At 39.8% G+C, this 16,984-nt stretch overlaps 1 protein-coding gene across 4 annotated transcripts in view; it reads right to left on the bottom strand.

Annotated features, from left to right (window-relative positions):
- Positions 1-16,984, bottom strand: part of KNTC1 (kinetochore associated 1) — a 78,946-nt gene that overhangs the window by 46,276 nt on the left and 15,686 nt on the right. For 3 of the 4 annotated variants that reach the window (XM_044243442.1, XM_044243441.1, XM_044243443.1), the window contains exons 13-25: positions 16,616-16,714; positions 15,301-15,344; positions 15,129-15,194; positions 14,955-15,030; positions 11,387-11,512; positions 11,197-11,286; positions 10,767-10,820; positions 10,119-10,180; positions 4,357-4,468; positions 3,204-3,347; positions 2,960-3,016; positions 2,766-2,867; positions 43-162 (exon numbers count right to left, since the gene is read on the bottom strand). In XM_044243442.1, coding sequence (XP_044099377.1) covers positions 43-162; positions 2,766-2,867; positions 2,960-3,016; positions 3,204-3,347; positions 4,357-4,468; positions 10,119-10,180; positions 10,767-10,820; positions 11,197-11,286; positions 11,387-11,512; positions 14,955-15,030; positions 15,129-15,194; positions 15,301-15,344; positions 16,616-16,714 — 1,152 coding nt within the window. The remainder of the gene's footprint in view (positions 1-42; positions 163-2,765; positions 2,868-2,959; positions 3,017-3,203; positions 3,348-4,356; positions 4,469-10,118; positions 10,181-10,766; positions 10,821-11,196; positions 11,287-11,386; positions 11,513-14,954; positions 15,031-15,128; positions 15,195-15,300; positions 15,345-16,615; positions 16,715-16,984) is intronic. The other variant, XM_044243445.1, reaches the window with a different exon arrangement.

The following is a 16,984-nucleotide window of genomic DNA, read 5'->3' as shown; positions in this document are numbered from 1 at the left end:
TGCCATTAAAAAATAACACTTCCGATAAATCTAGGTTTTTACCTTCTCGAAATCAGAGAGGGCCAGTTTGCAGTTGTATTTCCTATGCAATGTGATCAACTCCTGCAAATTATTTACCAGAGTCCTTAGCTGACGTACTTCCTCCGTGTTCTGATAATCCTTCTAAAAACATAAGTGTGAGAGGGGAAATACACAGAAAAATCAGAATTATTTCAGATAAAATAAAAAAGGACCATGATTATGTACATAAGAGGAAATCTGTACTTAATGCCTGTAGGTTTTGTGGAATTTTAACACATTAACTAGTGCAAATTTATAGATTAGAATCCAACAGAAATCTAAAGGCAATTTTTTTTTAAAGATTTTATTTATTTTTATTTGTCAGAGAGAGAGGGAGAAAGAGCGAGCACAGGCAGACAGAGAGGCAGGCAGAGGCAGAGGGAGAAGCAGGCTCCCTGCCGAGCAAGGAGCCCAATGTGGGACTCGATCCCAGGATGCTGGGATCATGACCTGAGCCGAAGGCAGCTGCTTAACCAACTGAGCCACCCAGGCGTCCCTAAAGGCAATTTTCTTTCTCAACAAACAAACAAACAAATAAACAGAAAAACTTCAATGTTAGGGGTGCCTGGATGGCTTAGTCAGTTAAGCATCTGACACTTGATTTCAGCTCAGGTCATGATCTCAGGGTCCTGGGGGGATTGAGCCCTAGTCGGGCTCTGCATTCAGTGGGGAGTCTGTTTGAGGATTCTCTCCCTCTCCCCCTACTTGTGCTCTCTAAAATAAATAAGTAAATCTCCACACACCCAGTGTGGAGCCCAACGCAGGACTCAGGCTTGCGACCCTGAGATCACACCCTGAGTCCAAATCAAGAGCTGGACATCCAACCGACTGAGCCACACAGGCTGCCCTAAGATTTTATTTTTTAAGTAATCTTTACACTTAATGCAGGGGTTGAATTTACACTGTGAGATCAAGAGTCTCACTCTCCACCGAGTTAGCCAGGGACCCTTGAACGTTAGAGTAAAATTTTATGCTTATGTACAAAAACATCATTTAGATGGCCCTCAATGCCCCGTCTGTATAGATCAAGACATAAAGATCCGATATAAAGCTGTAACATTGGATAAACTTATATACAAGAAATAGAATTTTCAATATTGATAAAGACAATTAACAGGGAAAAGACAGTGGTTTTTGACTTTTTTTTTTTTTTAAGATTTATTTAATTGCCAGAGAGCACAAGCAGGGGAAGCAGCAGGCAGACGGAGAAGCAGGGTTCCTGCTGAATAAGGAGCCGAACATGGGGCTTGATCCCAGGACTCCAGGATCACGACCTGAGCTGAAGACAGAAGCTTAACCAACTGAGTGACCCAGGCATACCAGGACAGGATAGTGTTTTATAGCAAGAAGAAAAGCTCTTCTATGGAAAAATGTATTATAATGATCAATATATACTGATTATATATATCAATATACTAGTTGAAACATATACCAAAAAATTCCTGTTTACTTTTTAATAGTATATAACCAGGAAGTACAATTATTAGCAAGAATCTGCTACATCTGGGGCTCCTGGGGGCTCAGTCATTAGGCGTCTGTCTGCCTTCAGCTGAGGTCATGATCCCAGGATCCTGGGATGGAGCCCCACACTGGGCTCCCTGCTTGACAGGAAGCCTGCTTCTCCCTCTCCCACTCCCCCTGCTTGTGTTCCCTCTCTTGCTGTCTGTCAAATGATTAAATAAAATCTTAAAAAAAAAAAAAAGAATCTGCTACATCAGAAAGCAGAAGAAAATTTATTTATTTTTAGGCTCCAGAAATTTAAGGAATAGGTGCAATTTTATAATGTATATTACCACATATAAGGTTTACCTTCTGGTACTTAAGTCCTTAATACTTCGGAGTTGAGATCATACCAGGATATCTCATATGTTAATTTATAAACTAATTTATGGCACTCCAATGGACTTTCTTAAAATACAAGAATATACTTTCCTTCTTTTCAATATAATGAATGCTTTCTAGTTTTTTGAAACTTAAAGGGAAAAAGAAATTAATTTAAGAAATTTAGAAGTCAAATACTAAATTCAGTTCACGAACTTCAAATTAACACCAAATATAACAGCAGTGTTCTTGAGCTTAGTAACCTTTCTAGCACTGCTTATTTTTTCAGTCAAAAAAGTCCAAGCAGGGCGCCTGGGTGGCTCAGTGGGTTAAGCCTCTGGCTTGGGTCATGATCTCAGGGTCATGGGATCGAGTTCCGCGTCCAGCTCTCTGCTCAGTGGAGAGCTTGCTTCCCTTCCTCTCTCTCTGCCTGCCTCTCTGTCTACTTGTGATCTATGTCTGTCAAATGAATAAATAAAATATTAAAAAAAAAAAGTCCAAGCATTTCTTTTTTAAATTTGATCTTTTAAAAAATTCACTAGTACTTAAGCCATAATGGCTATTGGAATGCCTAAGAACTGCAATCAGAACTGGGAGTGGTTTGCTGGTTTAAATAAGATCTTGAAAACTAATCCTAAAGCATTATTAAATTTCATTCCTTTAAAGGACTGTAAATTGCTGCCAATGCAGAAAATTCCAATTATACTACTGAGGAGTATGTTTATATATGGTTTCCTGTTTGGTTGGTGAATTTTAGATGTACACAGTAAAAGAACACACAAATAGAAAATGTAAGAAGTAGATGTATCTCTTAGTACATGTACATAAATCCTTTAACATAAACTGAATGCTTTATTACTGAAAATTCATTTTCTATATCATACCAAGGAAATCCAATGCCAACAGGACACCAATGCCAACTGATCTGGTTTTTCTGCTGTAAAAAATACCTCTGCCAGTTGAAGTCCATTTTCTGGCCAGTTTGCCTTTAAAGAGGAACACAGACCATTAAAAGTGGTGCTGTATGCCACTGGGAGTGTTTGAAATGTCTTTTCAGTGCTAATTATACTGGTATTACCTTATCAGTTAATTCAAGGTTCCTGGCTGCTTGTTCCAACCATTTTGCAAGAATTTTCTGAAACAGACATATCATTTGAAAATAAAATAGTCAGTAGAAAATCAAGGAAATAATGTAAAACCCCCATGATAATCTTTCAACAGAGACACTGAACTACCTGGCGTTACCGCCCTTTACTCTGCAGTGATATAAGGCAAAGGCTAGACTTGAATGACCCAGAGTGGAAATACTGAAGGCCACTCACCTGCCCTTCAGGTACAGCCCTTCTCACGAATGGGATCACGTCATTTTTAAGCCACGGGCAAAGCTTTTGCAAAGACACTGGTGTAGAAATTGAGTTGAGCAAGTTCTCAAGCATTTTCACATCAAATCTGCTTTCAAAATTTGCCTAAATTATACAGAGTGAGAAATTAGGATCTATCGGATGGATTTAAAATGACAGCCTCCCAAAATGGAAAGACTTGTTAGGAAGTCATTTTTAGGAAATATTTTACTGTCTTAATTACAAGCACAAGGGGTGATTTACTCTATACTGATGAGTCATTGGCAGCCACGAATCCCACAAACTCTCATGGCAGCAAGGACCAACTAATAAATTAGGGGGCAGTGGAACCAGAGGAGGAAGGAAAACTTAGCAGGAGGTGATAGTGCAAATCCAAACAAGCCAAGTGTCCATGAGTGACATCACACCAAGATGACACGTTTTGGACCTCATGATATCGGCCAGCATGGAGGGAATCAGAGCAGAGCTGCTAATGCACAATCCTTTACACAGTCTGAGCTGTAAGAGGAATAACTTCACCAGCAGTACTTAAGAAAGCCCATCAATAAATCATTCAATAACACATTGCTTTCTTTTTTCTTAAGATTTTAAAGCTTCTATTTTATTATTTATTTGACAGAGATCACAAGTAGACAGAGAGGTAGGCGGGGGCTGCGGTGGGGGAAGCAGGCTCCCTGCTGCACTGGGAGCCCGATATGGGGCTTGATCCCAGGACCCTAACATCATGACCTGAGCTGAAGGCAGAGGCCTACCCACTGAGCCACCTAGGCTCCCCCCTTTCTTTTTTTTAAGATTTTAAAGTAATCTCTGAGCCCAATGTGGGGCTCGAACCCACAACACTGAGATCAAAAGTTACATGCTCCACCAACTAAGCCAGCCAGGTGCCCCAAAATGTTGCCTTTTCAGCTAAGTTTAGGAGCTAATTGGACTCTGAATGAGATAAAACACGCTTCTAAAGTAAGTTCACCTCTAGTTTAATATCATCAGGAAAATTTTATCAAACATTCCATTACCCACTCACACCTGACACCCTTCATTCACATGAAGACAACAGATTCAATCACCTACCCCAGGAGCCATAAAGCCATTAACAACAAAACCCAAAACAGAATACCCTATGTCGAAGCCAAAGGTACTGTGCACAAACAAGGTTTCCTTCTCGTAGCTGTAAAAAGATATCCTTAAGGTCATCTTCATTATTCAGAAATTCAATCCAAGAACTACCACTACAAAGTAAGAGAGGAATAAAATTAGTAGTTAAAAAATTAAGGTCATAATGTTACAAGTGGATACCATTAGAAATTTTAACTTGTGGTTTAGTTTTTTCCGCCCTCAAAGTTAAAAGAAGTTCCAAAGATTGTACAGTAAAAAGTGGTTTACTTCCTATCCTAGACTTGTAGAGCTCCTGTCACCCTCCCTGAAAGTCATCTCTCCTTATAGGTTCTTCCTGGGATAATCACGCATATACGAGCAATTATTTTAAGGTATTTTTTTTTTAATTTTATTTATTTGAGAGAGAGAGAGAGAGAAAGAGCGTAAGCAAGCAAGAGCAAGAACCCAGGAAAGGGCAAAGGGGGAAGGAGAAGCAGACTCCCCAGTGAGCAGGAAGCCTGATGTGGGGCTCAATCCCAGGACCCCGAGATCATGACCTAAGCTGAAATCAGATACTTAACCAATTAAGTTGAAATCAGACACTTCCTAATAAGTTTTTAAAATGAATGAAGGGCTCCTGGATGGCTCAGTCAGTTAAGTGTCTGATTCTTGATTTTGGCTCAGGTCAAGATCTCGAGGTCCTGGGATTGAGCCCTGTGGTAGGCTCTGCACTCAGCAGGAGTCTGCTCGTCCCTCTCCCTCCCTCTCTCTAAAATAAATAAAATAAAATCTTTAAAATATATATACTGTTCTGTAAGTACCAGTCAATGAGATGAGGTAAGGGGAAAAAAATGAGGCAAAATTATCATTATTTGGCTATATAATCATACACTTAGAAAAAATAAGATCAGCTGAGACATTGTTTTCTTAAAGATTTTTATTTATTTATTTGGCAGAGATAGAGAGATCACAAGTAGGCAGAAAGGCAGGCAGAGGCAGAGCGAGCAGGCTCCCTGCTCAGCACTGAGCCTAATGCTGGGCTCGATCCCAGGACCCTAAAATCATGACCTGATTTTATTGACCCAGCAACTGAAGCATGATTAAGAATAATAAAGGAATGCAAAGACGCCTGCATGGCTCAGTTGGCTAAGTGTCTGCCTTTGGCTCAGGTCATGATCCCAGGGTTGGGATTCCACGTTGGGCTCCCTGCTCAGCGGTGAGTCTGCTTCACTCTCTCCCTCTGTCTCTCCCCTCTACTTGTGCATGCTCTCTCTCTAAAATAAATAAATAAAATCTTAAAAAGAAAAAAAAAAGGAATCCAATAAAGTAGTTGATTAAAAAGTAATTTTTAAAAATGAATAGTTTTTCATAGCCTTTCAAAAATATGATGGCAGGTGCCTGGGTGGCTGAGTGGGTTAAAGCCTCTGCCTTTGGCTCAGGTCATGATCCCAGGGTCCTGGGATCAAGTCCCGTATCTGGCTCTCTGCTCAGCAGGGAGCTTGCTTCCCTTCCTCTCTCTGCCTGCCTCTCTGCCTACCTGTGATCTCTGTCTGTCAAATAAATAAATAAATAATCTTAAAAAAATATATATGATGGAGATATGTCCCATTTATAGCAGTAGGAAAAATATTTAAGAGCTATATAAAGACAACTGAGTAGATATTGCTCAGGAATGAAAAAAAGGACAGAATGAGTAGGACATAATGTCCCTAAAAAGGAAGATTCAATAATGTAAAGATGCTGGTTCTCCCGAAACTGATCTTCCATTCAGCATACTCCCAATAAGAAAACAAAAATAAGGGACGCCTGGGTGGCTCAGTGGGTTAAGCCACTGCCTTCAGCTCGGGTCATGATCTCAGGGTCCTGGGATCGAGTCCCGCATCGGGATCTCTGCTCAGCAGGGAGCCTGCTTCCTCCTCTCTCTCTCTCTGCCTGCCTCTCTGCCTACTTGTGATCTCTCTCTCTGTTAAATAAATTAATTAATTAAAAAAAAAAAAAAGAAAACAAAAATAAATAAAATTTAAAATCCTAATAAAGGGGTGCCTGGGTGGCTCAGTGGGTTAAGCCTCTGCCTTCGGCTCAGGTTATGATTTCAGAATCCTGGGATCGAGTCCCGCATCGGGCTCCCTGCTTGGCAGGGAACCTGCTTCCTCCTCTCTCTCTCTGCCTACTTGTGATTTCTCTCTGTCAAATAAATAAATAAAAATCTTTAAAAAAATTAAAAATAATAAAAAAATCCTAATAAAAAGGGATTTTTTAAAAAAGATTTTACGTATTTACGTGACAGAGAGAGAGAGAGACAGAGACAGAGAGGGAACGCAAGCAGGGGAAACGGGAGAGGGAGAAGCAGCTTCCTGCTGAGCAGGCAAGCCGAGGTGGGGCTCAATCTCAGGGTGCTGGGACCATGACCTGAGCCAAAGGCAGATGCTTAATGACTGAGCCAGGGGCTCAGGGGCCCCCAAATAGGATTTTTTAAAAAGATTTTATTTATTTGTTTTGACAGAGGTAGGCAGAGAGGCAGGCAGAGAGAGAAGGGGAAGCAGGCTCCCCGCCAAGCAGAGAGCCCGATGCGGGGCTCCATCCCAGGACCCCGGGATCAGGACCTGAGCCGAAGGCAGAGGCTTAACCTACTGAGCCACCCAGATGCCCCCCCAAATAGAATTTTTAAAAAAGATTTTATTTATTCATTAGAGAGAGTATGTATGCATATGAGCAGGGGTGGGAGCGGAGGGAGAGGGAGAAAGAGAATCTCAGGCAGACTGGGCACTGAATGAGGAGTGTCGCGCAGGGCCCGCTCTCATGACCCTGAGATCACAACCCAAGCTCAGATCAAGTCATACACTTAACTGACTGAGCCACTCAGGTGCCCCCCAAATAAGATTTCTTTAAACTGGGGTAAGGTACTACCCCAAAGATACAAATACAGTGATCCAAAGAGGCACCCGTACCCCACCGTTTATAGCAGCAGTGTCCACAATAGCCAAACTATGGAAAGACCTCAGATGTCCCTCAATAAATGAATGGATAAAGGTGACGTGGTATGTTTACAACGGAATATTAATTAGACATCAAAGAAATGAAATCTTGCCATTTGCAACAACATGGATGGAACTAGAGGGTATTACGCTAAGCAAAGTAAGTCAATCGGAGAAAAACAATTATATGACCTCACTGATACGTGGAATTTAAGAAACAAGATAGAGGATCATAGGGGAAGAGAGGGAAAAAATGAAACAAGATGAAACAAAAAAGGGAGACAAACCATACGAGACTCTTAATCTTAGGAAATGAACTGAGTGCTGCTGGAGGGGAGAGGGGTTGGGGGACAGGGTGGCTAGGTGATGGATATTGGGGAGGGTATGTGTTGTGGCGAGCACTGGGTGTTAGGTAAGACTGATGAATCACAGACCTGTACCCCTAAAACATAATACATCATTTGTTAAGGAATTGAACTTAAATTTTTTTTAAAAATGAAAGAAAAATTAGGAGTAAAAACACAAACATAGAAACAAACAAAAAACTTGAATAATATTGGTTTGAAGGAATTAAAATGTAGGCTTGAATCAAATCTCAAAAGAAGAAAACCAGTGAAGATGGTTTCTAGTTGCTGCTGTAACAGATTACCACAGACTTAACTGCTTAAGATCACAGAATCTAGGTTTGCGGTCAAAGTCAAGGTGTTGGCAGAGCTGTTCCTTTGTGGAATTTCTAGAGAAAAGTCTTTCCTTGCCTTTTTCAGCCACTAGAGACCACCCATATTCCCTGGCTTGTTGTCCCTTCTTCCACCTTCAAAGTCAGCAACATTGTATCTCAGACCATTCATCCTTTGTCACATCTCCTCTGACCACAGCCAGGAAGGCTCCTCTGCTTTAAGGACTCCAGTGATCTGAAGTTATCTCCCCATCTCAAGGTCCTCAACCTTCATCACATTTTGCCATGTGATTAACGGGGATTTGGACCTGGACATCTTTGAAGGGTTGTTATTCTGCCAACTGCAGGACCCTTAGAAACATAATGTTTCTAAGGTTTGTCCATGGGGCTGTGTGTGTGCCAGCGGTTTGTTCTTTCTATTGCTAAGCAGTATTCTGTTGTATGAACACACCACAGTTATACATATATTCTTTTGTTGGTGGATGTCTGGGTTATTACCAGTGTTTGGCTACTATGAACAAAAATGCATTTTTAAGCACACCAGAGTGATTCAATCAGTTAAGTGTCTGCCTTTGGCTCAGGTGATGATCTCAGGGTCCTGGGATTGAGTCCCATGTAGGGCTCCCTGCTCAGCAGGGAGTCTGCTTCTCCCCTTCCCTCTGCCTCTCCCCACTGCTCTTTCTCTCTCTCTCTCAGATAAATAAATAAAATCTTTCAAAAAATCCATTTTTAGATTATTTTTTATTTCTCTTGGGTAAAGACGTAGGAGAATTGCTAGGCTGCAGGGTAATCCTATGTTTGACTTTTCACGTTTTCAGCCATTCATACATCTTCTTTTGCCAAGTGTGTGTTCAAGTGTTTTACCCATGTTTTGTTTTTACTAGGCTACTTGCCTTTTTATTATTAGGTTATAAATGGTTTTTCTATGTTCTAAAAACAAATCCTTTGTCAGATTAAAAAAAAAATGATGTGGTATATCGATACAATGGAATACTACTCAGCCAACAAAAGAAATGAAATGTTGGCATTTGCAATGACATGGATGGAACTAGAGGGCATTATGCGATCAGAGAAAGCAATTATCATATGATCTCACTCATATGTGGAATTTAAGAAATAAAACAGGATTATAGGGGAAGGGAGGGAAAAACAAAGACAAAATCAGAGAGAGGAACAAACTATAAGGGACTCTTAATCATAGGAAACAAAGTGAGGGTTGCTGGAGGGGAGAGGGATGGGGGAATGGGTGATGGACGTAAAGGAGGGCATACGATGTAATGAGTCTTGTAAGACTGATGAATTACTGACCTCTACCTCTGAAACTAACAATACATGTTAATTAATTGAATTTAAATTTTAAAAAATTATAAATAAATAAACTGGGTAAGGTGATTCTCATTCTAAATGTCATATAGAAAAATAAACATGAGAAAATTGCCCCCCAGATTCTGAAAAGTATGGAAAGTATATCAGGGCTATTTTATCAGATAATAGGACATTCTAAAATCACATTAATTGGGGTGCCTGGGTGGCTCCATGGGTTAAAGCCTCTGCCTTCAGCTCAGGTCATGATCTCAGGGTCCTGGGTTCAAGCCCCACATCAGCCTCCTTGCTCAGTGGGGAGTCTCCTTCTCCCTCTGCCCCTTCCCCCAACTCAGGCTCTCTCTTTCTATCTCTCAAATAAATAAGTAAAATCTTTTAAAAAACCAAAAAACTATATGATACTGGTGAATGAAAAATATAAAATCCACTGAATATAAAGTCCAGAGATAGACAAATACAACAGGGAAAGAGGGATTGACTAGCCACAAGGAAAAATATAAAGCTTCCCCCTTCATTGTTAATTTGCAAATAATTTCTATTATTTTTAAGATAACTACCACTCATGTGTGTAAATAGTGACATTTTTGGTGCACATGTTAGTATATCTAATAGAATCAACTGCCAGAAGTGAAATTGCTAAGGCAAAGGTACGTGCATTTAAATTTGCCTTTCAAATTTATTAGTTCCATAGATGGTATAGAAGGGTATCTACAGCCTAGCAGGAAAATAATATTTTCCATCACCCGATTCCCAGAGAACACATTTAGTCCAATTCATAATCTAAAAATAAAAAACGAAGAATGTACACACCTGAATTTTTCTGGTCCAAATGCTCCATAAAAAGTAGTCAATTTTGCATGAGCCCTTAGTACCTAGGAAAAAAAAAATAACATGATAATTTGAATGTCATATGCAAAAAAATTAATTAACCCCCCCCCAGAAATTAGGCCTTCTATTTCAGAAGTCTTGCACATTTCACCCCATATTAGAGATCAATTCTCATAAATATAACCCCAAAAAACTTGGAATAATGGAAACATTTCCAGTCACATTCAGTGCAATAAAATTGCAAAAGAGAAGGCATTTACACAATACTTGTAGGTGCCTTCAAAATTAACTAGTTTTCCCAGTGATTTATATAAATGCCCTTATGTTAAAATGCAGTTGGATTATACCAAAAATTTACTTTGCTTTAATAAGAGTTTAAACCATGATAGTTAACATCATGGTTAATATTTATTTCTGTAGTTAACCAATGCCAGACACAATGCAAAATGGTTTATATAAATTATTTCATCTGACTTCAAAATAACCCTATAAGTACTATTATTATTCCTATTTTTCAGTAAGGAAACAAGAATTAAAATAAGTTGCTCTTGAAAAAATACAGGTCTATCTTGAATTGAAAGACATACTATAAAGGTACGTTTACCCTCAAATTAAGTACAGTGTAATTACCTCTTTTAAACCATCAGAATAGACAGGAACAGTTTTATTTTCTTTTTTCAAAAGCTAAGATGAACAATGAGAAACAAAGTTAATATATCTGCTATATTAGTTTTTTTTCATGAAGGAAGATGGATTTTCTGTGAAAGGACACAAATTATCAGGTCACATTGAACTCTGAGATGAACATTGAATGACTGAAAAATGACATATCTTAAAAAAATAATGCAGCTTATGAAAACAGCTCACAATATTTTGCCGGTCTATTACACCTTGATTTTAAGGAATGTAACTAGCAATGGTATTCAGAGCTCACTGACAGGAACCTATGGCAGAAAACACACTTTAGGACATGTGTGCAATGGAGACAAGATTCATTTTTTCCGAGATGATTTCTTTTGCATGAGACAAACTAACAGGTACAAACGTTATAAAAACCTACCCGGGTTTTGGCATAATTTAGCATTTCCTGGGTTGTTTCATAGGTTAGCCACTGGGCCTCCAAGCAGTAATTCACCACAAATTCATCGTCCTGTTTGAGAAATGCCAGACACAGTCAGGTGATCTAATGTCGATCAGTCCGTCCATCTCCGTCCATCTAAATGCTGTCATACACGACGGGGGAAACACACCTGGATTTTATGTAGATTGTTCTTAGCTTCATCTATGAGTTTTTGCCATTCGGTCTGCTCGCTGGTGTCTGCAGAACTCAAGGCTAATCTCTCTAATATATCATTGGATTTCACCTTGTAAACAAGCTGTAATACAAACATACTTCATTAAGCAACCTGAAGCAAAATAATGCCTGTGCACGACTTCTTATGCTGCAGGCAGCAGGCTGTTATGAAAAAAAAGAGGAAGCCTCATGTGGTCCAAGAATAAACAGTAAAGCAGGGAACGCTCAGATAACCCAAAGGTAATCTAGATTGCCAAGAGTTACGCAGACCATTTGAGTCCTGAACTACACATGTCAAGCAGGGTACTAAGAGCCTTACATGAATGATCTCATTTAATTCTCATAAAAACCTGAGCAATTTACACCTCATCGTATGACAGGATGAATACTAACATTCCCGTTATACCGTCAAGAAAACCAAGACTCCAGGAAGGGTAAGTAATGTACTTGAAACTATGCAGTTCCAAAGCGATGGAGCTGCTTTTTAAAATATGACCACATGGGGGGCGCCTGGGTGGCTCAGTGGGTTGAGCCGCTGCCTTCGGCTCGGGTCATGATCTCAGGGTCCTGGGATCGAGTTCCGCATCGGGCTCTCTGCTCCGTGGGAGCCTGCTTCTCTCTCTCTCTCTCTGCCTGCCTCTCTGTCTACTTGTGATCCCTCTCTGTCAGATAAATAGATAAAATCTTTAAAATATATATATATATATATGACCACACGGGGCGCCTGAGTGGCTCAGTTGGTTAAGCATCCAACTCCAGGTTTGGGCTCAGATCATGATCTCAGGGTCATGAGATTAAGCCTCTTGTCAGGCTCCATGGAGTCTGCTTAAGATTCTCTCTCCCTCTCCCCATGCCCCTCTCCCAGCTCACACACACTCTCTAAGAAAGAAAGGAAGAAAGAGAAAGAAGGAAAAAGAAATACCCAAAACTTTAGGTTCCTTTCTTATAATCAAAATGCCAACTTCAACAAGGATTCTCTAATTCTGGAAGCTAAAAATGATAAGCAAGCATAGTTTCTCTACTCCTATTTCTCCACTCCCTGAAAACTGCTTTCACGGATTAAGATTTTGTCACTCCATTCACTTTCCAATTTTAATTTAATTTTTATTTTTAAAGTAATATATCTGCTCAATGTGGGGCTCAAACTCATGACCAAGAGTCACAGGCTCTACTAACTGAGCCAGCCAGGGGCCCCCATTCGGTTTTTAAGAAAATTAAGTTATTACAAGGGTGCCTGGGTGGCTCAGTGGGTTAAGCCTTTGCCTTGGGCTCAGGTCATGATCTCAGGCTCCTGGGACGGAGCCCTGCATCAGGCTCTGTGTTAGTAGGGAGCCTGCTTCCCTACCCCCTCTGCCTGCTGCTCTGGCTACTTATGATCTCTCTCAAATAAATAAATAAAATCTTTAAAAAATTAGTTATTATAAAACTTTCAGATGTTCAAAATATAATATAACACTCATGTACTCATCACCCTACTTAAAAATAAATATTACCCAAAAAATAAATAAATAAATAAATAAATATTACCAATATAACTTAAGAACCCCCTACTCTTCTTCCCAAATACATCATTCTCCTTGTCCCAACCAGAATTATCCATTACTCTGATTTTGGTGCTTAATATCCCATTAATCTCTATCCCTTTATTCATATGCCTTTCTAAACAACACACAAAATTGCTTTGTATGTTTTAAAAATGTTACACTTTTATTTATTTATTTTTAAAGATTTTGTTTTCTTTTTGAGAGAGACAGAGATGGAAAGCGAGTGTACATGGTGGCAGGGGGAGCAAAGGGAAAAACAGACTCCCTGCTGAGCAGGCAGCCCAATGCAGGACTCGATCCCAGCACCCTGGGATCATGACCTGAGCAGAAGGCAGAGGCTTAACCCACTGAGCCACCCAGGCGCCCCGACATCTTCCACTTTTAATACTTGATCTTATCTATAGTATTTGAAACTACTAATCACTCTCCACTAGAACCTAAAGTTTCTCTTTCCTTGACTTCAGTCTATAATCATACATTCTTACAGTTTTCCTCCTTCATTTCTTCCCACACATGCATATAGCCCTTTTTCCTCACTTCCTACATGCCAGTGCCCCTGGATCTCATCCTGAAATGAGATCTCTCTACTCTACACTCACCCAGAGCAGTCTGAGCCATCCCCCGGTGATACCCTCCACCCTCTGGATTCAGCTCAGATCACTCTTCAACCTCCTACCAGATAGTCTCATTTCACAAGACCCCGCCCATGCAATTTTTACAAAGCAGACCCTTCAACTTCTACCACTACCTGCTCTTCCACACATATTTCTCATTTTAGGGAGTGCCATCCCCATCCTTACGAGTATGCTGAGCCAGAGTCCTGCCAGGCCATTTCCTACATGTGTCCTCCCTATGTCTGATCACTTAGGCCCAGTGATTCTACCTCCTCTGCGCCTCTCATGTCTGACCGTCCCTCTTGTACATCTTCACCTCACTGCATGGGCTCAGGTCTCACGTAGAAAGCTGTTCAGTCTCCCAACTGGTCTTCACACTCCTAAGTCTGCCCTGTTCCAAACAATTCTGCAGCTTTATAAAGTGATAATCTAATCAAGACCCTTCTACTAATTCCCCATCACCTGCAGAATATAGTCTAAATCCCCTGCAGTGCACACAAGGATCCCCAGGCTCTGACCCTCTACTGTTCATCATCAGCTCCTTTTTTTTTTCATGGTTTTTTGTTTTGTTTTTTTAAGACTTATTTATTTATTCAACGTACAGAGAGAGATAGTGAGAGACAGAGCACAAGAGGGGGAGCAGCAGGCAGGCAGAGGGAGAGGGAGAAGCAGGCTCCCTGCTGAGCAAGGAAGGAGCCCGATGTGGGATTCGATCCCAGGACCCTGGGATCATGACCTGAGCTGAAGGCAACCACTTAAGCCACTGAGCCACCCAGGAGTCCCATCACTAGCTCCTTCTACTCCTTTTCGCATATCACCTATTCTCCACTCCTACCTATAATCAGTGGGCATTCCTGGAAGCCTCAAAGCCTCCCTTGGAGCGCCTGGGAGGCTCAGTCATTAAGTGTCTGCCTTTAAGCTCAGGTCATGATTCCGGGATCCTGGGGTCAAGCCCTGCTTCGGGCTCCCTACTCCGCAGGAAGCCTGCTTCTCCCTCTCCCACTCCCCCTGCTTGTGTTCCCTCTCTCCCTGTCTCTCTCTCTCTCTGTCAAATGAATAAATAAATATTTTTTTAAAAGCCTCCCTCACTTTACTCATGCTGTCTTTGCACCTAGAATTCTCCTCCTCCTCCTCCCGGACCATCTGGAATAACTTCAAGATCTGACATAAAAATTACCTCCTCTGTGAAGGCTTTCCACCCCAGTAAGCGGCAATCTCTCCTTTGAATCCCTAGTGTACTTTGGTCATATCTTAATTATAGGCTTGATCATTAAATTCCAATTACGCTTTACATGTCTGTCTCCCCAGTCCCCGTTGCATGAAAAAAAGCTTGTTTGATGAACAAATGAATTCATGAATGATTTACCTCAACATCTAGTCCAAACTGAATTGCGAAGCTCTCAGCTTCAGCAAATCTGTGTTTGTGAAGTAACCGACTCAATCTGACAAGTTGAAAAAGAAATTTTAGTTAAGTTTTTATTAATCAGGGAATTTAAGTTTATCATTAAGTGGTAAAGCTTAAAAGAAAATGAGAAGTTACCTGTTTTCTGGTAAAGCTTCTGTAAGACATCTGAGTACCACAACTGAGACTGAATCTTTAGAAAAGCTGAAAAAAGTTTTCACTGTAAGTGTATTTGTCATTAATATTAATAAGCAAACTGTAAGTTAGCTGCTATTTAACAGCTTATTTGATAAAACAAAACATGACCTACGTTGAATCGTTTTTGCAAATTCCTTCCAGAAGGTATATGGTATCCTACAATTAAAAAAAAATGTTTAAAATTGAAATACAGAAATAATTCATTTTCTAGTTACTAAAGTAACATCTGGTTTGGGTGAGAATTATCCATCAACGGATTCTAAATTCACTGTCCAAAAGCCACTGGGAAAAAGGATATTCCTGGAGTCTCAGGATAATACCACAGAATTTAGTCAGCAATTACAAACAAAAAAAAGTACCTTACAGCGGACTGCCCTAACCAAGTAATCATACTTGTCATTACTAGTAATAGGACAAATGGGCATGAGCCCCTTTAATGTGACACAGTTCAGTACAGTATTACCTCTGTGGTATCCTTGCCAAGAAAGTTCAGCATGTATCTAATTATTCTAATTATAACAAATCCAAACAGAGAGACGTTCTATAACACAACAGGATAGGATTCAGAAAATGTCAAGGTCTAACAAAAACAAAAAGACTAGGGAACTATTAAAGCAGACTACCCTGTGACCGTGACAACAAAATTCCAAGCATGATGCTTGACTGGATGCTGGATCAAGGGGAAAAAAAAAAGTTTTAAAGTAATTGGCACCATTGGTAAAATCTGGATCTGGATGGTATGTTTCATAATAGCCTTGTATTAATGTTAAATTTTCTGAGTGATAATGGTGCTATAGATGAATGCCCTTATTCTTAGGAGAGACCTGCTGAAGCCTTTAGGGACAACAGGCCTATTTACTTGTATTTACTTGTATTTCTGCAAGTAAATACAAATGGTTTGGAAAAACACAGAATGTGTGTGTGTGTGTATGAGTGCACACGCACGCATGTGATTGTGCGTGTGTGTGTGTATATATACGAAACAAACGTAACACGTTTTTTAACAAAGTCATAATTAAAAGGTAAATACATAAAAGCAATGACCCTCCCCCCAAATTACTTATCATATTTCCTGCAGAAACACAAGAAAGCTGAGTAAGTAGATGATTCAGGTTTTATTTAAATAATATGCCTTTCTTTTCCTTATTCGAAGACTAGTATTTGGCAAATGTATTAGAAAACACCTGGTAACATGAAATATACTTGTCAACCTGAGATCTATCCAGGTATTATACCAGTTTCCACTCATGCTTAGTTTACTTAACTTTAAAGAAAAAAAAGTTTATTTAAGTAATCTTTACACCCAGCGTCCGGCTCAAACTCAGGACCCTGAGATCAGGAATTGCATGTTCTTCTGAGTCAGCCAGGTGCCCCCTAGCTTACTTAATGGTTTTTTATTATAAAGTACAAAATACACATCAACATACTGTGCTAATTCCGGATTGGACCAGAGAGGAAACGCTAGATACTTCCAAAGAATACAGTATTTCCATTGTAGGTAATGAATAAACCATGAGATTTTTCATCTAGGAAAAACAGAAGAATAATTAGTTTAGTAGGTCATATAAATTTATAACAAGGTAGTACTTCATAATCATGAGCCTAGATTAAAATATTTGGTACAAGGCTAAATGCAAAAAAAAATTTTATAACTAAGTCCATTAGTGAATTATTTAAATGTTACATATAAAATTATGCTCTATTCCAACTTCCAAGTCTGCTGGATGAAAAACAATAGGCTTGAAGTTCATTCTACAATTCGTATTTAAGGTGAATGTAATTCCTAACTATGAGTC

Source organism: Neovison vison, chromosome 3 (assembly GCF_020171115.1).
Source record: "Neovison vison isolate M4711 chromosome 3, ASM_NN_V1, whole genome shotgun sequence".
NCBI lineage: Eukaryota > Metazoa > Chordata > Mammalia > Carnivora > Mustelidae > Neogale > Neogale vison.
The sequence above is the reverse complement of the archived record's forward strand: the minus strand, read 5'-3'. Positions and strand labels throughout refer to the sequence as shown.